The 25,007-nt window shown below is 34.0% G+C and overlaps 2 protein-coding genes across 2 annotated transcripts; both read right to left on the reverse strand.

The window, feature by feature from the left end:
* Positions 1-835: 835 nt before the first annotated feature.
* gins2 (GINS complex subunit 2) lies at positions 836-19,268 on the reverse strand. The gene is made up of 5 exons (NM_001024439.1): positions 19,150-19,268; positions 12,256-12,370; positions 12,076-12,175; positions 5,499-5,625; positions 836-1,194 (listed from the first exon to the last, which is right to left on the reverse strand). Exons 1-5 carry the CDS (start codon positions 19,237-19,239, stop codon positions 1,078-1,080), a joined length of 549 nt encoding a protein of 182 aa, NP_001019610.1. The 5' UTR covers positions 19,240-19,268; the 3' UTR covers positions 836-1,077.
* Positions 19,269-20,501: 1,233 nt separating this feature from the next.
* On the reverse strand, positions 20,502-24,464 carry emc8 (ER membrane protein complex subunit 8). Its single transcript, NM_213370.1, is given in 5 exon segments — positions 20,502-21,691; positions 23,318-23,412; positions 23,500-23,569; positions 23,653-23,729; positions 24,076-24,464. Coding segments are annotated over 5 exon segments (609 nt in total). The 5' UTR covers positions 24,283-24,464; the 3' UTR covers positions 20,502-21,531.
* Positions 24,465-25,007: the final 543 nt, after the last annotated feature.

Consider the following 25,007-nt stretch of genomic DNA (forward strand, 5'->3'; position numbering starts at 1 on the left):
CCAATAATTCTGACTTCAACTGTATATCAAAATGTAATATTTCCATAAATTGTTAGACCCTGCAACTGGTATTGGCATGTATTTAAATTCATATTTGGGTAAATGATTTGTTATTTAATGTACTTTTAACTCATGTTGCATTAATGTTGAAGGCTAACTGAAAAGACTGACAATGCCCTTGAAACATCTGGGTCCTAGATGCGACAGACAACACGACACAATAAAATAAGCATTTTAAAAATTCTTCAATTACTTGTTTTATTTTTTTGCTGAATAACTTGTATACCAAATACAATATACTTGTTGTATACCAAAAATGTCTGTAAACAAGTAAATGAAGCTAGCAAATGTATGGATTTAAAATACGCTTTGCTCAGTGCACAACATGAGATGCCTGCTTTTCTGTTCTATAGGTCATGGAAATTTAGCTTTTGGTCAGTTAAAAGTCATGGAACAGTCAGGAAACTTGAAGATTGGTTTTAAATGTGAGCCCTGCTCACTGATAAGTGGGTTTAGTTGTAATATTAGTTTTAGCAATCTCCTTATATGTTTTTTATGCTTGATGCATGCCAATAATTTACAGATGGTTTAAGAAATGAGAAGGTACTCTCTGCATCTGTTAGTGTTCAATAACTTAGTTAAGCTTAGTTGAATCCAGGTGGTGTCTATTTTCCAGGGATAAAAGCCCCAAACCGGTTTATCTTATAATATAAAGCAAAGCAACCAGGTCTTTTGAAAAAGCTTGAACTCTTTTGGTGAATTTGTGTTGGAGGGATGTCTCTGCATTGGGTGTTTCACATATTCATAAAAGAAATCACAACAATACAAGTATAAATTTAGGTTTATACATTTATTTAGTCAAATATAAACATTTTAGTAATAAAACACTACAACACACACAAACAGTAAAGGATTCTAAGGGAACATCAGTCACTATTTACACGCCGAGCGCCAGCAGTGGCCATTATTTGAGAAAAGATTCTGCTCTTAGTAATCTTTCAAATATCATTTGCAGAAGATAAAAGCAAACTTCAGTCTGTTGATAGGAGAGGAATGGCTGAAGTACCTGATCGTGTCTCAGTAGTCTTTACTTCTGCCCGGCTGCAGGTTTGAGCGCAGTTTATACATGTAGTTCAGAGAGTCCAGCAGAAACGAGCGTGTAGTGTTGATCTCCATTAGTGTGAGATTATCCAGCTAAAGACAGAATGAAAGGCCATCAATCGATCACGTTAAACATTTGATTAATACTGGGATTCATTGTGCACTTCTAAAGCGTGCTTTAACTCTAGGTTAAGTAACATTTTACACTTGTAATTAGGAAAGGTGGCTATTAATAGTGGAGCATGAAACTTTTCTAGAGTACAATCAAGACCAAAGTATACTTCAGCTGTTAGACACTGTGACAATTTTCATCACCATAAATCTGATAACAAATGTTTGCCGCTGAATGGTGCAGTTTAATGTTTAATTAAGTTTGTATTTTTGTATAAGTAAAAGTTGGTATTTACAGATATATTCACAGTGCACACACTTATTTTAAATACACATAGAAATGCACCAATATACAGTAGAAGTGAGAATTATTAACCCAAATGATGTTTAACAGAGCAAGGAAATTTTCACGGTATGTCTGATAATATTTTTTCTTCTGGAGAAAGTCTTATTTGTTTTATTTCGGCTAGAATAAAAAGTAGTTTTCATTTTTTTAAAGGTTTAAGTTCATTTTAAGGTGAAAATTATTAGCCCCTTTAAGCTATATTTTTTTCAATAGTCTACAGAACAAACGCAATACTTGCCTAATTACCCTAACCTGCCTATTTAACCTAATTAACCTAGTTAAGCCTTTAAATGTCACTTTAAGCTGTATAGAAGTGTCTTGAAAAATATCTAGTCAAATATTATTTACTGTCATCATGGCAAAGATAAAATAAATCAGTTATTATAAATGAGTTATTAAAACTATTATGCCTCCGGCACCTAGACTGCAGCTCTGCACAAGATGTTTGGCCAGTGGAGAAATGGTCATGCCCAGCTGAGCCTGGTTTCTCTCAAGGTTTTTTCAATTCTTTACTTTCGCCAATTGGTGAAGTTTTTTCCTCGCTGCTGTCGTCACTAGCTTGCATGGTTCGGGATCTTGTAGAGCTGCGCATAGATGGATTTGCTCTTCAGTGTTTGGACTCAGTATTGAATATTAAACCACACTAAACTGAGCTAAACTGAACTGAACTTAACCTCTGAAAACTGGACTGACACGGTTTTCATTTTACTATGATCTTATATGTGAAGCTGCTTTGACACAATCTACATTGTGAAAGTGCTATTCAAATAAAGGTGAATTGAATATAGAAATGTGTTGAAAAAAAATCTGCTCTCCGTTAAACAGAAATTAGGGGAAAAAATAAAAAGGAGGCTAATAATTGAGGGGGGCTAATAATTCTGACTTCAACTGTACATGTGTGTGTGTACACTTTAAAAATATGAACATATTCAGTTGTGCTCATGTTTTCATACCCCTTGAAAAATTTGTTAAATTGTGAATAATTTAAATATATATATATATATATATATATATATATATATATATATATATATATATATATATATATATATATATATATTTATATATATACACACACACACACACACACACACACACACACACAAATATACAAAGGCAAATATATATTTTTTATTTAGCACTGTCCTGAGTAACGTATTGCACATAAAAGATGTTAACATCTAGTTCAAATCTGCAAAATATACTAGAAAACAAAATAATCTGCAGGAGATGAGCTTTTCTGAAGAGCAGTCGTCACTTTTACTGTTTAGAACAACAAGAAACTCATGATCAACTGATGACCAACTCATGATCACAAAGCTGAAAAAGTGGAAATCACAGACAGTATTGAAAAAAAGGTCAGTCAAATTTTGCAGGTGTTTATTTTAATTATTTCAGCTAGTTTTGTCTAGTGACCTAAATGTAAACATTTTTTATATGAATTATCTTAAGGTTGATTTATACTTCTGCGTCAAACGTACCCGTATGCTACGGCGCTGACGCATAGCCCTACGCCGTGGCTGACGTGCACCCCTTTAAAAAAAATGTAACTACACGTCGCAACGACGCGTAGCGCAAGCTCTGTGATTGGTCGGCTTGGTAGTGCTGACGAGTCTGGGCGGGACCGAGAGCCGCGCGAATGGCGCAAGACGGTTGGAGCGATTGATTACAAGTGTGGAGTCCCATGAAGGAGCTCCGAATGGAAAGTTTTGTTTTGTGTTTACCTCATATTTAAAGTTTTTGCACATCCGCCGGTTCCTGCCTCAAAATGTGCGAGTTTGAGCCACTTGTACATTCTGGATGTGTTCAGCGTTTCGGAAGTGTTAATGCAGACCAACAGAGACAGCGCACAGAAGTATAAATGCACAGCTCCGCGCGTTGCATGTGCCGTGAGTTACACCGGTCACTTGACGCAAAAGTATAAACCAGGCTATTCTCTGAACAATACAACAAAAAAGCTACAATATATGTATTATCTTTCTGTTTTTATTAAAACTATTCACATTTTTAAGGGGTATATAAACTTTCTAGCACAACTTCACGTTTATATACAGAACAGACCAAAAGTTTGGACACACTTCCTTATTCAAAGAGTTTTCTTGACTATGAAAATTTTAAATTAACACATGTGGAATTATATACAGTATAAATTGCTAAATATAATTATTTGTCTATCAATACAAAAACACCTTTTCAATATCTATATATTTATACACACATCAGTGTGTATACTAATTAACAGTGTACACAAAATTACTATGTAAACATGCTTTCATTGTGTGCTATTAGTTGTGATTAATCGTAAATCAAAATTTTAGAGGTGTCATTAAAAAAAACAAAAAACCTTAAATCAAGTAAATAATTAACAACCAACAAGTTGCCGGTTCACTCCGCGGTGGCGACACCAGATTAATAAAGGGAATAGGCCGAAAAATAAACGAATGAATGAATAAATATGTGTCATTCATTTATTATTCATTTGTATTACACAAATGCTGCCAACCACTAGTGGGCAGTGTGGATCAGAATGTTATATTATTTGTCGATTCCATCTCTCCAATCATTCTACAGTATTTATTTCACTTGACCAAATAATTAAAACCTTAACATTTTAAATGCATTACATTTTCCCTAATCTTTTCCAAGCATAATCTCTTCAACATCACAGCGTTCACATAACTTATTCCTTCCTGTGTGTGCTGGAACCCATATAAATATGCTTGATTTTTCATTTTGAACTTAAGCGATTAATCAACTTTAAAATGAATGCTGTTGTTTACTGAATGTTGGGAAATATGAAAGTGTTTAGAAAATTAAATGTCAACCCTTGCATTTTTCCCAGGATTATTCTATATTTTATCGAACTAACATCCCGTTTCAATACATCTGCATAACTAAAATTGAAAAAGACTGCAATTAATTTAAACAATTCAGCCTATGATTTGTTTATATAAAAAACACAAACATTCCTATTAAACCTACTAAAGTTGTGTATGTAAGAATGTAAAAATGAAGATGTAGCATTCTGTCTTGAGTAACTTTATGATAGAATGCACAGAAATATGATAACCAGCTTTCATTGCCGTATGAGACATCATTAGCAGTGCATAAAATAAGCAGAACCAATATGGACATCGTAATATAATAACAATAATAATATAATAGCAAACCCAAGTCCCAAAGTGTCTTTTCAAACTTCTCAGATAATGTATAGAATTCCAAATATCCAAAGATTCATAAATCAAGAAGCATCTTTAAAGTAACGGCTATTTGACCCACCTGCCGCTGTACTATTAATTGTAATAACAGGAGGTGAATCAGAGTAAATGTCACAATAAAACAGTGCTGAAGAAAAAGTCAGTGAGTGAAGTTCCTAAATGAAAGCATTTAGTTATATATAATATTATTGGGTTGTGGATATTTTCAAAGTACACTTTTGAAATTGTTTGCATTTAAAGGTTAATTTAAGCTATGTTTTATATATTAAAGCTAACAGCATGCTTAATGCAAAAACTTTTATACAACAGAAAAGCATTGGACAACCTCTGCACAAAATATATGCAATATTTTCCCTCAAAGCTTCAAATGAAACCTAAAGTGACTTCACATTATTGTTTAGGATTTCTAAAAGTTGTTGTACATTCAAATTTCCTCAGCACTCACACACCCACCCACCCACTCACTCACTCACTCAAAGTGAACATCCGTAAATGCTGTGATAACGTCACATTCACCACATGCAACTAACCCAACTTGCAGAGTATGACCAGCCTTAAGCCTTCACCAATCAGGGCTGTCCACGTACAGTAAGTAAAAGCTTGTGAAAAGGAACCAAGCGAAGCTAGAAATCAGTCTTAGTGCAGGTTTACTGTGCACCTGACAGAGTATTGAGTGGTTTTGATCTACTCATCAGTTGGTCATGATAATTGTGGGGTTTTACCTGAGCGTGAGCTTCCTGCTGGCTGATGAAACTGTCAGCTGAAAGCCTCAGCTTAGCCATACGTGTATCCCAGATGTCCTTCACCAGCGTTCGAATCTCATCGGCTTTGGGAATGTTATCTGCAGCACTGAACACAAATATAATATTTCAATATACAATAAACAATATTATTAATTTCAAGTGCAAATATATGGACATGATCAATAAGCATGTGTCAGTGTTTTATAGAATACAGTTAAGACATGCTGATTTTCAATATTACCAAATGTATTTAGATAAAGAACATGCATGGTACGGCCATCACAAGCACTTCAAAAATAAAAGTTAATAATGATTGTTAAAACTTTTACAATGCTTGTAAAGAACATTCAGACTGTTGTATTTGCTATGATCATCACAGCACCAGGCCTTTCATTTTCAAACACTTAGAAAAAAAATTGCAGCTTTGAGTCCTGACACCAGCAGGAATTGTAGACATTTTTAAAGTGTATTTTTTTCTTTTCATTGAATTTTTGTCAAGTGATAAAACCAGAATGTTGTTAAATTAATATAAAATGACAGCTTTAACAACAGAGATGCATCACACCTGTAGTAGCCTAGCTTTGTCAATGGAGAGAAAAATATAGTAGAAAAATATAGCTCTTTGTTCATTTAGAATGGTAAAGTGCTTTGCTTGGGGGAGATTAGGATATATCAAGAGCCGCTTTTCCACTATCGTGCGGAATCGTTCTTTGTGCAGAACCGTTCCATTCCGTGCCAAACCGAGCCAGACAGCACAGATACAAGTGCTGCAACAAAGCTCTTTCAAAACATTACACAAAACGCATCAATAGTTGCCCTGGCAACACAATGTAAACGGCTCCCTTTGTTCAATTAAATTTAAATTAAATTTAAGACGAAACTAGTTTTTTCATGTTCATAAAAACGAAAGCAACCATGTGTCTAAACACTGTTAAGCCCCTCCATTATACAGGGCTGCTAAATATAGGTACATGTCACAGAACCCTTATTTATTAGAGGTATGTTGCGCGGCTCTGGATAAATTTTATTTAGAGAGAAAATGACCAAAATGTAACGTGATGATTGAAAATGAGTGGAGGGGAAATAAATAATATATTTAAAATCTCTGAACATAACAGAAAATTAAACAATGATAAGGCAACAATAATAGTGCATTTGTATTATAGTGGCAGAAGCAGGCACTTTCATAAATAAAAAATATAGCACTTAAATTGTTTCATTTTTGACAATCAATCAAATTACACAGTGGTTTTATATCAAAAGTTGATAATGATTTAACATATACTACATTTTGATGGTAAAATATAACCCTTTAAGTGATGGCTGCTATTTGTTTCAGTATTCAAACGTTAAATAACGAATGCAGCAAGTGAAATAAAAAAATTAATACGAAACAACACAAAGCAGGATATAAAGCATATAAAGGACTATTATATTTAGCAAAATGCTGCTCTTTTATCTTTGTATTTTTATCGTTTTATTTTTGTTATTTTTTTTTTTGTCTTCATAATTAACTAAAAAGCTGTAAGCAAATTCTTGCTTGACGTTTCAGAAAATATTTGCATAGCTACCCAGTATATATTACAGATCACAAAAAACACAGAAACATGTTACATGCCCCCATAAATGTCAAACTTATGTATAACTAAATCATAAAATGGCCTTTAGAAATGATAAAAATTGCTCATTTTATTTTTGTAAAACATTTGTCAAAAAGTACTGTTATTTTTTGAGTAAAAGCAATACCGACAATAAATAATCCATATTTTTTTATTCATTCATTTGACTTGTTTATTGGTGCATATATAGGCTATAATATAAATCATACAACGGTACCTTGGACAGATACAGTGCCACTCCGTAAAGCTTTCAAGCAAAGTCCATAAAAATTAAGAGTTCACTTTCTACCGACCGTAGACTTTTGGACAGCCAACAATTACAGCACGCTGTAGCAATCCTTCAGGTGGTCTCGCCGGTATTAAATTAACAAGCCGCCTGGGCTTTGAATTAAAAAGTACAATTATTTCCTCGTTGTTAAAAAGAGTTGGCAAGTTCATGTTCCATGGATATAGTGGTGTTGTTGTGGACATCGATGATGTTAAGCATGTCTTTCTTTGCTTTATTCGATGCGCAGCAGGAAAAAAAAGTCTTTCAGCAGCGCATGTAGTCATTGGTAAAGTTCTCTCCCGGATCAGAGCAAGTGTTTGTGCTACCAAATACAGCGCTGCGTGCAAACTCACATTCAACCAGGTGAATTAAAGGTCTCATTGCCTAGGATTTCAATCAAATGAATCAAACTCTAGCCATGAATAAAACAATAGGCTATTTTATTATTTTAGATGAGGGGTTAGTAATTATATCATACATGGTTAATTGTATTCATGTCAATGAAATAATAACTTAAAATAGTTATATAATACTTATTAATAGTTATTACAGTAATAGTTAAATAAAATATCTTCGTAAGAATGTGAGGAGTTCTTCACTTCTCTGCCAGAGACTGCTCTATGGTTTTAAAACCCTTTTTAAACTCTACGGTTTAGACCTGGTTTACTTTTTTTCATAATAAATAAAGTGTAGTCCACTTGTGGATGTCTGATGACTAGCGTGCTTACGCGACGTCAACACACAGAATCTGTCGGCACAGTTCAGCACAGTTGTCTAACCGTGCAGAGAATTCCGGGCCGAGAACGGTTTGTAATCGTGTCGCGCTGTTCCAGGCTCAGTGGAGAAACAATTGTAACCATACTGAAGTGTTCTTAGAACAGTTCAGCTCGATAGTGGAAAAGCAGCTAAAGACTGTAGAATATGTCACTCGTTTACTTTGAATGGGGAAAAGCGTAACAGCAAAGACTATAGAATGCACAAGACATGTTACTTGTATCTTTGTGAATGGAGAAAAGTGTAACGTCAATATGGTGAATAAAGCCCCACATACTAGTTCAGGAGCCAATCATCGATCGCTATAAAACCTGATTTATACTTCTGCATCAGGTGACCGGCGTAACCCACGGCGCATGCAACGCGCGTGGCTGTGCATTTATACTTCTGCGCGCTGTCTCTGTCGGTCTGCATTAACACTTCCGAAATGCTAGTTGGCAGTGAGGTGTAAATGTTCCTCTGTGTCGAGTTTCTTCGCTGCTTTTTTGCTTTTCCTGAACACTTCAGGGATGTACAAGTGGCTCAAACTCGCTCATTTTAAGGCAGGAACCGGCGGACGTGCAACAACTTTAACTATGAGGTAAACACAAAACAAAACTTTCCATCGGGAGCTCCTTCACGGGACTCCAATCTTGTAAACAATTGCTCGCGCCATTTGCGCGGCTCTCGGTCCCGCCCAGACTCATCAGCGCTACCAAGCCGACCAATCACAGAGCTTACGCTACGCGTCGTTGCGACGTGTAGTTACAATTTTTGAGAGGTGCACGTCAGTGACGGCGACGGCCACGGCGAAGGGCTATGCGTCATACGCTGGCGTTTGACGCAGAAGTATAAATCAGCCTTAAGGCAAATAACGCCCGCCTTCTAGTACAGGAGCCAATCATCAATCGCTGGAGACCAGTGGTAGGGAACCTATGGCTCGAGAGCCACAAGTGGCTCTTTGACCAAAAATACGTAGCTCTCCAACTGTCTCCTTTCAATAATATTTTACAGCTTAAAAAATTATAAATGTCACTCAGTTTTCTATTGAAAATAAAATTACATTTCCTTTTTTATTGTATTTATTTACAGAAAAATTTATAAGAAATAAGCAAACAACTTAAGGGGCCCTATCATACACCCGGCGCGATAAGTCACAAGACGTGTTTGCCCCGACGTGTTGCTATTTTTAGACCAGCGCAACCTTAATTTTCCAGTTTTCTGCCGCATTGTTTAAAAAGCAAATCCATTTGCGCCACTTTGTGGACTCATGGGTGTTCCGCTCCAGAAAACAGGTGTGTTAAGGCACATTGTTTGGTGTTGTTTAATTTGAGAAACTAAAATAGACTGAGCATTAGACCAGCTGAAAGGTCTAAAGTCCAGCACAGAGCGAGTCAGGTGTCCACCTCGCTTACACATTGCTTAAAACCAAAGGAAGTACAACTATACACAAATATCTGTACAACTGAAAAAGAATTAAAGGATTAAAATATTACAAAAATTTGAATTTTCTACATAAACATATAAACCTTCATACCTTTATCTCGGGAGGCTTTTTTCAGTTTATTTACAACAACTTGCTTTTTAATAATGTTATAACTATTAGTAGTATTATTTATTATATGCGCATTATATTTGTTTTATTAAAAAGATTTGTCCATCTGTCGGGTTTTGGACCATATGGGGCATAGCACGTGTGTTAGTATATAATTCAGTTTTTTTGACCACACTTTGTTATTATTGTTCATTTATTTATAGCTTTAGACTTCGTGCCTAGATCGTTAAAATAGAACCCTACACTTCTATAACCTCACGCATGAAAATTCAAACAACATTTATGATGATGTCAAAAAGAAAAAGTTCTATAAATTGTCCATTCTTTGTTCATAAACTTGCTCAACATGTGATGCTTCATATTTGTTTATTTTTGAGTTGTGCATGTACATAAATAAAGGTGTTGTTTAAACCTGTATTGTTTATATCCAATAGGTCTTTAAAAAACTGCATTTTAAAAAAAAAAAAAATCAAAAATGGCTCTTTGCCGAAAAAAAGGTTCTCAACCCCTGCTATAGACTGACGATACTCCGGGGAGAGGCTCAGACCAGGCGTGAGTTTCTGCAGATTTTGTTTGATTCAAACACTTAGAAATACAAACTAAAGAGACCGTTCTTGTTTAATTTTATTGGCGATTCCTAATATGGAGTTTAATCGTAAGCGTATATCAATATGGCGAATGAAGCCCCACCTTCTAGTGCAGGTGCCAATTATTGATCGCTATAGACTGATGATTCCCCGGGGAAGGGGCTTAGGTCAGACATGAGTTTCTGCAGATTTTGTGTGATTCAAATGTTTAGAAATGAAACTAAAGTGACAGTAGTTGTTGTTTTATTTTATTGGTGACTCCTGATATGAAATTTAATCTTAAGTTTAGCAAGCAATTTTGAGCATACTGCCCGAGAGCCGTTTCAAAGATGGCACCAACAAAGTTGGTGGTTCATTCCGTTGTGGTGACCCCTAATTAATAAAGGAACTAAGCCAAAAAGAAAATGAACGAATAAATAAAATGCAGTGTATCTGATGCTTTAGATTATGCTATCTACATACATTTGTATATACTGTAGAAAGTAGGGCTGCAACCGTTCAAACTTCTCACAGTTCCGTAAATATAACAGTTTTGGTATGATATGTGCTGTTTAGAAAGAAAAATGGCTCCAAACAAATTTAAAAAACAAATTGAACACCTATTTATTGAATAACGGACATCTAACAACTCAACTTATAAAATATAAAAATACAAGCAGTTTTTGTCCTCCTGCAAAAAAATAAGTAAATAAAAAATTTAACATTTTAATCAAAGATCTGTATAGTTTTCAAAATTAACATAAATGACCCAGTGTAAGCTATTTTATTTTAACAATTATAGGCCAGGGTTTTGCAAGAAAACCAGCATTTGTTTTTTTTTTGTTTGTGAATTTACATTGAGTGACTGAAGGCAATGTACTGTGTTGTGGTCCCACTTGCACTTTCGTGGTTTCTCTCCTTCACACAGACACGATATAAATTCAAGAACTCAACACACTGAGATGTGAGGAAAGTTGACGTCAGCGGAGTGAGTGTGGTAGAGAGTTCCAGAGTTTGGGTGCAATAACACTAAATGATCTGCCCCCCATTGAAGAGAGGCGGTACCGAGGGACAGCGAGAAGGCCAGAGTCAGCGGAACGTAATGAACGAGTTGGGGTGTAGGGGACAAGTATGCTGCAGAGATAGGAGGGAGCTAGGCTATTTAGGGATCTAAATGCAAGGAGGAGAATTTTGAATTTAATGCGATAAGCAACTGGGAGCCAATGGAGGTCGTACAAAATTGGGGTTGTGTGAGCAGAACGTTTGGTATAAGTGGTATAAGGAAAATACGTACTGTTTCTCAATTCTAAAACTGTATTTGCACGCAATTGACAAATAATCACAGGAAAATTAAACTTTAGTAACAAGGCAGCAGTGGCCCGATCGGGCCAGTAACGATCCTGTCTACTGTCCCGAGCATCTCACACGCTGGCCCCGGGCCATCGGGCAGTCCTTATTGTTGAGCCCTGTAATCTAAAGTGTACAAGGCAGTATTGCTGCAGTTGTTTTTATCCCCAAACCAAAATAAAAAATGTATATTTTTAACTGTGGATCACAGGACACACCAAATCATAGGAGGATAACAGGACATTTCACATTTTACCGAGAACCCCAAATAGTGAAGGATTTAAAGATCGTTGTCATTTTAGTGGCGACACAATTATATGAACAAATAGAAATAGATCCGTTTTCACAATTATGCATCATGCATGAAATGACCAGGTGTAAACAGCCTCAATGAGACACACTCTGACATTACATTAAAAAACAAGGCTGAAGGAGATCTGATACTCACTGGTTGAGTAATAATTTGGTCAGCTCCATGTAATATGGATTTGGGATGGGAGTAAAAGTGTCTAATTTCCTCTCCTGTTCACGGATGTCTTCTAGTTTGTCTGAAAATGAAAAGATCAGCAGCGTTTAGAGCCTGCCTTCAGAATAGATGGTGTCCCAGCACAGACAGACTGAAACTCACCTGTGTCCATCCATTCTGGAGGAACTATCCTGCATTTCTGCCGTTGTTTAAGATTGAGGGCCAACCAGACAGGAACTTCAACAGGCAGACCTGGGTTGAACGGGCCTAAATCTCCCTGGAAAAATTAATCAATAAATCAGATACATACTCAAGTAGCTAGCTGTAAGTGACCAAAAAAGTATGGTCTAAACAAAACCTGTAATTCAGAGATGGCACAAAACATGCTATCTTAATCCCCTTTCCTTTATTTCAATTTAGTCCATTATTTATCATGGATCGCCACAGAGAAATGAATCCCCAACTATTCCAGCAAATGTTTTATGTAGCGGATGTCCTTCCAGCCACAACCCAGTACTAGAAAACAGCCATACACTCTCACATTCACACACACACTCATACACTACAGCCAACTTTGTTTAGCCAATTCACCTGTACCACATGTCTTTGGACTGTGTGGGAAATCGGAGCACCCAGAGAAAACTCCACACAAAAGGTGGGACTCAAACCAGTGACCTTTTTGCTGTGAGGCGACTGTGCAAACCCCTGAGCCACCGCCCAATAAGCCATATGAATAAAGAATTTAACATTAAGTATATAGGACATTCTACCAGAAACGTATATTTTCATAAATTTATATTTTATAAAAAAAAATTATAATTATTTTTTTACATATATTTATTTACATATATTTATATAAAATGTAACAGGGCCAGACCTTTAAGCTTGTCCTACTTATAAAATCATACAAAAACAAGCATAAAATCATACAACTCAATGATAGAACACATCGTTGATCACTGTCAGCTTCTCCATCAAATGATGTCACTTCCGAGTCATAGCCTTAAAGGTGTATTGCACGCTTTTTTTGTTAAAGTTCATGCAAACAGGAGTGACCAAAACATGAGGACAATTATAAGTGTATTTGTATTATATATTTGTAGTATTTATTTGTAGAATGTAATTATAATTTCATGTTTTTAATCAATTGATGTGATTGCTAACAACTTTAACTTGCAATTACTACAACAGTTTTTAGCATGACAAAACTATTAAAGCTGAGGACAAGGACCCTTTTCACATTTCTAGGTTTCTCAGTAATGGAAGGCGTCACAGTTGGGTAAACTTAAAGTGTAGTAAATTAGAGAGTACAACAAATAATCTTTATTACAATCCTATTTGCTGAAATGATAAAAACTCCATGATGGTGTTATCAAAACTATCAGACTGATGACGGCAGCCAGAGGAAAGAATAATGTCAAATTTACTTTTAACCCCATAGACGCTGTAAATTTGTACAGAGTAAAATTTGTACATTTGTAAAGTTTTTAATGAAGAACAAAAATCTGAAAACCAAATGACATATTCCTTCACAGAAAAACTCAAAAAATCCAGTCCATTTTAAAAAATATTTGGAATAAAATACTTTTTATTCACTGTATTTATGTTTTTATTTCAGGGACAGACAATGTACAATTCTGGTAGAATGTCCCTAATATCTCAAGCGGCTTACTTGGAATAAACATTTAAACATGGTTACAAGCATTGACTCAAGACATTTGGCTTCGCACATCTTTTCACAAAATGTACTTTTGCTTGCTGTAATTAAACCTTTTAACACTGTCAGAGATTAAAATAAAATGTATTGTCTAGTATAAAACATAGACTATGAACTATATTTATCTATTAAGACACACATTATTTGTGTGTGTGTGCGTGAGAGAGAGCAATTCCATGCAAACGTCAACCTTGCCATGAAAAGTTTTTGCCAAAATAGCAAAATCGTTTCTTCATTTTTTGTGCAAGCAGGTACTTTACAGCACTTTAAAAATACTCAAAAATGTCTCTGTGAATGTTCTCAAATAATTATATTTGATTCACCAAAATCAATCACAAGTGCCAATGTCACATCTGTTACATCCATAACAAAGCTTTTCCCTCACAAATGCAAAAATGTCAAATCAAATCAATAGTTTTAGTACTATTTTGAGCCAACTCTTCTCCTTTTGATTATCATTATTTCTGTTGGATTGAGATTAATTTACAAAATTTTTACAAAGTATGTTGTATACTGTAAACTCACTAACTTTTTTGTCACATACATAGCGCCTGTTTATTTTCCTCATTTAAAGTATAAATTTTTTTTTACAGATTGATCTTTTTCTGATCTCATAACTCTTTGTCAGTTGTTCTGGAAAATATAATTAAATGTTTCAATATAATGTTACCATATACTTTCTCTGTGAATTTATGTTTTGAGATTTTACTGCAAATGTCACATCCATAACGCTGGAATTGCTCATGTATGTAAATATATATATATATATATATATATATATATATATATATATATATATATATATATTTTTTTTTTTTTTTTTTTTTTTTTTTTTTTGGCAAGAACCAAAACACATTGTAAGTGCTGGATATACACACTACTAATCAAAAAAATGTACAGATCATTTGAATGTGGTCATGTCATTGGCCCATAAACATTTCCTGCTTTTTATCCAGTGTTGGGGAGTAACTAGTTACATGTAACGCCATTACGTAATTTAATTACAAAATAAAAGTAACAGTAACTAGTTACAGTTACTAAGAAAAATATGTAATTAAATTACAGTTACTTTTGAAAATGGTAAAAATTACAAATGGGGTTACATCTAATATTTTTCTTTAAATCTCTGTGATATGTTGAATAATATTAATCTATTGCTTTGCCTGTTTTTGATATGCACGATGGCTTCTGCTAAGGCCATTTATTCAAGCTCTGATGCTTTTGATTTGCGGCGCAACCACGGGCGTAAATCCTGGGGGGAACATGTTCATTGTCCTCCTCACCAAATAAAATATATATATATATATATATATATATATATATATATATATATATATATATATATATATATATATATATATATAAATAAACGCACTCTCTGTTTTGAAAAATATATGTGTGTATACCTAAAATAATTGTCTAAGTAGAAAAAAACCCCGCATTTATTATTTAAAATGCATTTAGAAAGAGTTCACCCCCACTTCCTCATAGTGGTTTGATCCACCTACTCCTCAAGTACACGAAGCCTGTCAACACAGTCACAGACAGACAGACGCAGAAGTTAGGTGTGTGGCTACAGGTCAATGTTGAATTTGAGTAAGTATGGTGTATTAATCACATTAAATAAATCGATTCTCTTCAAAGTTAATGCAGAATCATTTATAAATTAGTTGCGGCAAAAATGCAGATTACCAATGTCCATGAATCTGCTGTATTAGCGGTTAAAATTACTCATGTAGTTAACGTATGCTTGTTTAGCTTACGTTAGTGGCGCACTGCAAAATAATACGCCAAAGTGCATTGTTTCATTTGTGACGACTTGGCATAATGTTAACTTTACATTAACGGCCACAATTAGCATATTGTTTATCTGTGGATTTGCTAAATGAGCACTGTGCTACGTCCAAACTAGCCCCACTTTATTTTTTGTATAATCAATTTCAGTTCTGTTCTTAGGTGACTAAATTAATTTAAAATATAAAATGTCCTTGTTTTTATTGTTGTGATGATTTTTATGATAGTTTTTCATTCTTTATGTAAAGCACTTTGAATTAGCATTGTATATAAAATGTGCTACAGAATAAATAAACTTGCATTGCAGTGTCATGGACTAGATAAAATGATTGAGGTAAAGTTGTTTTTATATTCGCACATTCATTCAGTGACAGCTCCATACATTGTTTACCATGGTACTTTGAATATTTGAACTGAAATCTCATGCAAGTTTGACTTCAAAACAACATTAATAATAATAATAATAATACATTTTATTTGTATAGCACTTTTCCAACATACATGGAACTCAAGGCACTTCACAAACAACAAACAAGCATTGTAAAATAAACCAAATACAAAATAATGTATATTAGACAATTAAAGCAAAATATATACTCAGATAAAAGCATACATGTACACGCATATATGCATACATCTACACAATCACACACAATATTCTTTACATACATGCACACACACCGTACATGCATATGTACATAAACCTACACGATGTAGATAAATTGCATAAACTTCACAAACTTATATTCATACGCAATTTTAAAAAGGTGCTTCTTAAGCTTTTTAAAAATAAATTCTGGGGGATTCTTTTAATTAATTTGGGAGACAGTTCCAAGATTTTGCAGCATAGTAACTAAAAGAAGTGTCGCCAGATAGCATCAGATTTACAAAGTGAAATTCTAAAAGTCGAGTGCTAGAAGAGCGTAGCAAACGGTTTAGATTATATTTTGATAAGCAGTCAGAAAAGTATGAAAGGTGTCATGTTGTGTAGTGCCTTATAAACTAATAAAAGAATCCTAAAATTTATTCTATTAATGCTGCTGTGATATGTTCTTGTGTCTTCAATTTCAATAAAACTCTGGCTGCTGTATTTTGTATCAGTTGCAGCGTCTTTATAGAACCTTTAGGTAAACCAATATAATATTAACACTAACTGTAAACAATGCTGTACTTTGATGGTTGTTGGCAGCTAATATGATTTTACTATTTAGAATTTCCAATGAATACTCTTCTGAGGTAATATTATGAGAGACTGAATGTGCAAATATAAAACCAACTTTACCTCAATGATAAAATGACAGAGAAAAGGAAAATGGACATAAGATTATTTTTCAGTGCAGCTAAACTCCAAGTACAAAAAGTTCACATATTAAGCAATTTGGCTTTAAGAATGAGTGCTTATGAAAATACTAATGTCACATTATCAATCACAGGCAGAAGAGAAAGAACTGATTGAGGAACAGACAGAGCAGGGTCAGTCAGATGTACAGTGTCAGGTAAGGGTGTTGTGCTTTATTGAAGGGATAATAATTCTTTTAGGGGTGAACAATTTTTAAAAATATTTTCTGAGTTGTGGCTGTTTAGCAGATGAACCTCACAGGCTCACCAATTTACAATATGATCTCTCAATTTAACAAGTGTAATGTAAACCAGTTAGTTATTATGAGTATGGAAAATGTCTTTTCCTGCATTTATTTGGCTTCAGGAGTCAGTCTGTTGACTGTAAACAACACAACAAACAATGCAATAAATAGTTTTCAAGAAAAATTTGCTGTCATTGAACCTGAGAAAAACTTTGAAAATAACCATAATGATGTAGTCTCCATGCTGTAATATGAACAATAAAAGCATTTTTAACTGCGGAGACATATAAGTACAATTCGGCTGTATTATTTGTGTCCCCTTCAAAAAATCTTTAAAAAATTGCTCATAAGAAATTTTATATTTATTGTCCCCCCTACTGTCAAATTAATGGCCATGGGCGCATCATGTCTAATCCTCCTTGCCATTGAAAAGCATGAGGAAGCATCTGCAGGTATGTAAGCTAGCGTTTCTTTGTTTTATAAAAGCAAATGTTTTTGTCGTTATCGTGAGTGTACAGAAATAAAAACAGACCCTTAAATTTCTAATCATATATTATGATTTATAAAGTTATCGATTTGTGAATTTCAGGGCACCAGCAGACTCCTCTGGCCAAAGTGATGTTATCACATTACCAGTGTAGCTAGCTTAACTACATTTTTCAGTAGCGTGACGGTAGCGTCGCTAAAAAATCAAATAGCTTTTCACAGTAGCGAAGCTATTTTATTAGTGAAGTAGCGCAGTAGTGTCCACACAAGCTACATTTACAGAACGCGGATCAATATTGTTTAAAATGTGTAACACCTGGTTTTATTGGATTTTTTTGTTTTTGCTGTTATGTACTATAATTTATTTCTGTTTGGTACAGCATATTATTTACAGTAAATAATTGAAATGAACAGTTCTGCCTCATATGTTTCATTGGCAGTTTTATTGATCACTAAGATGTGATTGATTTGGATTTAAGTGGCTTCGATTTAAAAATGAAAATTTCAAAAATTAGATGTATTTTTTTATTGCAAATGCCACATAAATCACCTGCACAACTAACTAACATTGTGATTTTGTAACAACAGTAAACATGCTTTTGTGATAAGGTCTGGTTTTGTGGTGGCTCTACTTTAAATTTAAATAAATTAAATAAATTTTATTTAAGTGATGAAAGCTTTTGAGATTCTAACAGTAAACAGAGCTACTGTAAGCTCACTCCTGCTCTGTATAAATGCTTGAAAATTATTTAGTTGAAAATGTTTATTAGAAAATTAAAAGCAATCAAAAAGTAATCAAATGTAATTAGTTACTTTACTTTTATAAAGTAATCGAAAGTTACAGTAACTTATTACATTTTAAATAACGTTAGGGTAATTTGTAATCTGTAATCTATTACATTTCCAAAGTAACCTTCCCAACACTGTTGTTATCAAAATATTTCATAACTGTAACAAAAGGCAGTTCGATCATAACTTAATATTAAAACTGGTATAATAACATTATTTATCAATACGTGGCGGTTTGGGATTCTTAGAAACTATAGAAATTAAAAATGTAAAACAGGAAATACGTTAGAACCATTGTTTTTGCTAACATCCTGAAAAAGGTCTTATATATTTACATAATATATTTTGTAAGATTCCTTTTTTATAAATATATCAAAACTCATTTTAATTAGTAATGTGCATTTTATAGTCGACAACTTTAAATTCGATTTGCTCAATACTTATTTACTAACATCTTCAGATTCCAGATTTTCAAACAGTTATCGTTTGTTTATCTGTGTTGATGTATTGTATTGGTGATAACTCGCATGTCGAGACTACCACAAGCATGCCTGGCAGAATTTCATTATTTTGGGCTAAGCAATGTTATGTTAACCTTACTCGTAAACATTTGAACAAGCGAACTATTAGCACAATGAAATCACCATAGATACCAATTTACATGATGTAGATTATAAATTGACTCACCCCAATCAAATAGATTTTATCGAGACTGAAGTTTGGGATGATTTTGACCATCTCTTTCTCTGCTAAAAACTCGACCTCCGCTGGATCCATTCTGCTGTGTGACAAGTTTTCCCGCGTCTGTCAGACATGTGTCTCTGACGTCAAGGAGGGGCGGAATCTGAGACGCTCTGAAGCAACAATTAACATAAGAGCTGCCCTCTAGAGGTCACTCCTGATCCTGCAGTTATAATTCATATCATTTATATCGCTAAAAATAACTAACCAAAGACCACTGCTTTACAAAATCTTAAAAACGAATTGAAAGCAAATCTAAAAGTTTACAATTAATTAGACTAAGTCTCAATGAATTGCACAAACTGAATGTTTGTCTTTCAGCCACGGAGAACTATGCAAAGTGACCATATTAACAAAAAACATTGTAAACTGCTAAAAAAGGTAAACTTTAGTTAGGGCATAATTATGATATGCTGATATAACCAAATCCCTTCAGGAAACTAATAAAGACTAACTTAATCACTAAGTGCAGGCAACCCAGACATTTTAAAGCAATATACCCAATTTTTCAAGATGTAAAATAATTCTCTGATGTCCCTAGAGTGTGTGGGAGGTTTTGGCTCAAAATACCACACAAAAAAGCTTTTATACCTCTTTGAAAATGGCCCTTTTAAGCTTTGATCCAACTTGTGCTGCTTTTCAAAAGAGAGCAGAGCTATAAACTTCTGTGCATAAGAAAATATGAAAAGAAGTGTCTCAGAAGAAGGCAGTCAACGAAGACTGCAGTGTTCATTTGTGCATCCTAAAACTCCTCATTTATAATGCCTCTTAGTCGTTGACATCATCTTTGGTAGGTTTAGCATAAAGATACTATCAGCAAATGACGGCTTCTCACTCGGGCTGTGTATGCTAATGAAGGAGAGATGATTAGCGGAACATGTAGAAATGGAGAAGGTCAATAAAAGTGTTTTTACAATTATAATAGAAGTATTTTTTAACCATTAAAGAGGTTGGCTATATTCTCAAATTGTAAACACACAACTGTTTAAACCCCTTAGTATTTTTTTTTCTTCCCTTCATAATAGGTTCCCTTGAAAGTCTGTTTTTCTTTGAAATGCAAGTGAATCAAACTGAAACGCTGTGTGCTCCATCTGACAGGCGTCACAAACTTTTCTAGAGTTGATAAACTGCGAATCAAACCCACTAAATCTGAAATAAAGTTACATAAATACACAGAATCATATTTAAATAAGGCAGAATTAGTTTGGTTTTGTCACCATTAGACTCAAAGAGTTAATTCAGCTAACTTTGAGCAACAGCCCAGCGATCTCTCAACTATTCAAACAAAAAGTCCAGAATTACATCTTGCCTTTATTATCAACTATAATATATTTGTTTAAAATGGTTTTTCAATTTTTCTTCACAACAAGCAAACATGATATGCAGTCAGACATGCATTCAAAGCATACTGCGATCATTCAGAATACCTCTTACTGCAGATCATCCTGTTTACCTATACAGGTAGTGGAGTGTTACTAAATAGTCAATTCATTAAACAGCTGCACAAACATCGGTTTAAAGTAATTTAGAAAGAAGAAAGGTTTTTATTATTATTATTCATACCAATAAATTTACTGAACTTCGGAGCCAAAAATTATTCCACCATTGAATGACTGGTGTGCTGCAAACACTAAAATAATCTCTTGAAGAAATATATTAATTTCTACAATATAACATGTTCATTTCAGCAAGTAGTCAAGTAAACAATCATACCAGTAATTGAAACTAAAGCTAAACAAGAACACAATTAACATTTTTAGCAATTAAAAGCCATTAACCTCAAAATTATTCCAATCATAGTTTCCCACCCTTGAGTCATTCCAAACCACTATAAAAATCTGTTCATTTCTGAATCTCAAATAAAGTTAATAAAAAGATGTGTGTGCGGACATTGAAAGTCTATTTACCCCAAACTTTGGCATATCCAAATATCTTATATTTTATGAAATAACCTTCATGTGTGTTCCAGAGATGACCAAAAGTCTCATTGGTTTGGAATGAGAAAGGGAAGTAAAAGATGACACTATATTTATTTTGTGGTGATCTAAACCTTTCAGTTGCATTAGAAGGACTAGGTCGGTAGCAAAATTATGCCTTAATTTTTCATTATACAAACTACAGCTTGAAAACGGGTATAAAAACATCTCTGACTCTTAGAGTCACCACCACTTTTTCCAACCTGAGAACACAGCACTAATGATGTTTTTCTCCCTTTTACTCTCTCTCAAATCTTTCAGGTCAGCAAGAAAAAGAGAGAGTGTCACTGATATCTGGACAGACGTGCATCTCAATTCAGCAGAGATTGTTTGTTTGGACCTCAGGATGGCTTCAGCATAGATGTAATACAGATTTATTGATCTCGGGGTTGGTCCAGTCATTTCGTAGGTCGTCCAGATGGTTGTCAAAGTCCACAAGACTCTCGTATGATTTGTTTTCTAAAAGGGCTGCAGTGATCTTCTGTGCCTCCAGCCAATCCTCAAAGCAGTCGCTGCGATTTAAAGAGAGTTATAGCATGACAAACAATATCTAGGTCCTTTTTATACAAATGGCAAAATGATTAGCCCTATTAACATTAGTGAATGTTAATTATTTTTCAAATATTTTCCCAAGTGAGTTTTTCCTTCTGGAGAAAGTCTTATTTCTGTCATTTTGACTGGAATAAAAGCAGGGTTTTTTTTATATGCAAGGTCAAAATTAGCCATCTTGATTGGCTACAAAACAAACCACTGTTGTCCAATGACTTGACTAATTAACCCAACTTGCCTAGTTAAACTTTTAAATTGCACTTTAAGTTAAATACTAGTAACCTGCAAAACTAGCAAAATAGTATGCACTGTCATTATGGCAAATACAAACATTAATTATTAAAACATGAATTTAAAAATGTTCTGTTAAACAGCACATGGGAAATATTTTAAAGGAGTTCTAGGGCTAATAATAGGTTATAAGCACAGCTAGTGTTTCTTCATATACTGATAAATTTCCGGTGACTTTTAAAATTTTTATACGGTTCCTTTTACAGCATCAATGCCATAATATAATCAGTTAAATAGACTACAGCATTCATTTAGTTGTTGAAGTGTAAAATGAGATGAAAAGCTGTTTACAGGCACGCACCCAGGAATAGCAGGCTAGCACAGAATCTCCATTAAATATACAGGGGGAAAATAAATGTTCATATTTTAAAGACATGATGTTAAAAATGGAATTCAATGCTTCTTGTGCATTCTGAGACCCACTTTCTATTGTATATCAATCAGGCAATGAAAAATTTTGATTTTTAAAGAAAACTGACTGATTTTGTAATGGCAAACAGTTCACCGGTAGCATTTGACCCAGGTTACTGAAAAATGTACAAGTCCTTAAGCATACTTCTGCATATACCCTATTTTGATGGATGGTTGAATATTAATTTTTTTTTTTTTTTTTGGAGCTACAAGGCTGTCAATGTATTATTGCATTAAATGGTTTGGTGTTATGAATTGTTTTATAAATTTTCCTTAAACATAGTTCAATTTAAAAATTCATTATACTACTTTGCTGAATTCAAATACAAAACAAAACTTGGTATTTGATTATTTACAAAACAACTAAATTAACTGTCTTTAACTAACAAAAATAATTTATTGGTGTTTATAAACATTTAAACTGCAAATAGGACACTTTTATATAAATTTGTATTCAATTATTGACCCCATTTATTCACACAAAAACAAACAACACAAAACACTTATATATAACATACAGTAGCTCAAACATTTAGCAAAATGCCTTGTGAGAGCCAGCAATTTTATGACAGAGCATGTCAAACAAGCTATTGTGTGACATTAAATTAAAATGTTTTAGTTCTCACCACTTGAATATCTCCAATACTAAATATTTCTGATAATAAAATAAAAAAGAATAATAATGAAAAAAAAGAATAATCATAATAAATTATTATTAAGCCATACAGCCTTAATTTTAGTAAGGAACAAATAGAGAACTTTTTCGTTATTACAAATGTTGGGAGTTATTTGAGCAAAAAAAAAAATGTCCTTTTAAGTTACACTGTAACCACTAACAAAAATTATAATGAAAATGTATAATAATTATATAAATGAACCCTACTCACGTGCTTGGCTCCCTGCACTTCCACTTGTTGTCATGGTGATCATAGATGAAGAGAACTGGTACAAAACATTCCATAGTGAATCTGCTGTTGTCCATCTGATGGTGACAAACCAAAGCAGTTTTACTGTGTATTCATTCGAATGCATTTCTAACCATTTTAATGAACAGTTTCATGCAAATTACCATTATCATGGCAGCCTCGCTGAAATTTTCAGAGATTCTTGCAGCGACCTTCTCAGCCACCTGGTTTGGTCTGTAAAGATTTGTTAATATGTCAACATCACACAAACAGACTCGGGAAATCATGAAAAACATTTGAAGAAGCCTCAAGTTTACCTGGTTTCCTTTATACGTTCATTTGCTTGGTAGTATCCAGCAATGACATACTTGTTCTCTTTGCACCATGTATCAATCTGAGGAACGAAACACAATATATCTTTAATGTTTCCATCTGATTGAATTGAAGGCCCTTTGAGTTTGATTAAGGTTCTTAAATGTATGATGCAATGATACTTGTTAAAAAATGATTTAAACTTTGATTAGCTGTTTTACCTAGACATGCAATCTATTAATTTCAGAATCATTACCCTTAATAACAGTTTTTATATATAAAAAATAAAACATAATCATGTGACGGTGCTAAATGACCTTAAAGGTGCAAATACAAAAGCTCAAAAAATTACTGTTAACAGTTAAAGTATGTCCGTTGTAAGCATAAACCTTCTTCCGAAAATAAACTAAAAAAAAGACTCATCTTACCAACGTAAGAGCTACCTCCAGCATGGGGGCCAGCGCCAGAGCCCCGTGGAAAAGTGGCACACAATCCACGCAGAGTACCGAGTCTCTGGGATTGTCCTTCTTCTTGTGTTTCTCGGCGACCAGCAGTCCGTTCACCGCGCAGTGAGGATATTTAGCGGCGTGCAGCAGCATCTTACAGTAGGCTTGAGTGGTGAGTTTTAAAGACATGTTTACAGACCTTACTGAAATCGAATTCCCCTTTCGTCAACAAAACCTAGCAATGTCGGTAAAAAATGCGAGTCATAAAAATTCAACCGTACATTCACCGTGCCTAAAGTATGTCATTTGACTGAAGTTCCTTGAAGACGTTATTTCTTCATTTGTTACACGTCAACCACCATTCTGGATCTGACATGCACAGCTCATGAACTGGTTGGAGTTTCTTCTTCTTCCTTAGGGGTGATGACAGACCAACTTGAATTGCGCAATCCCGCCACCTACTGGATAGGAATGTGAGGCGGATAATGGTTGGAACCTGTGACAGCGGTAAAGGCAGTGAACATAAAATAGACTATTTTAAAATAGATTTTAAACATAGACATACATTTTTAAAATAGTCTAAAAATGTATGTATTGAGATGATATTGAAACAACAGATGTTTTTTTTTTTTTTTTTACTGTATGTTTGTGGATGCATTATGGGCAGATGTTTATGACTAGCTTTACCCAAAGATTTCACAGATTTTTGAATGAATGACATCATTTATGGAGTTGTAATGGACAGTAAGGAAGATGCCATGTTAATCAACAACATTCTTATGCTTGGAAAATTTAGCATACATAAATCAAAATATTTGAAGGTAAACCCACTGTTTTGTGCTTTTTATAACAAGATTCTTTCATTTAAACAAAAAGTGTCATTGATCTTCTAATCAACCCATCTCTATGAAACA

The sequence above is a fragment of the Danio rerio genome, chromosome 18 (genome assembly GCF_049306965.1).
Source record: "Danio rerio strain Tuebingen ecotype United States chromosome 18, GRCz12tu, whole genome shotgun sequence".
Lineage (NCBI taxonomy): Eukaryota > Metazoa > Chordata > Actinopteri > Cypriniformes > Danionidae > Danio > Danio rerio.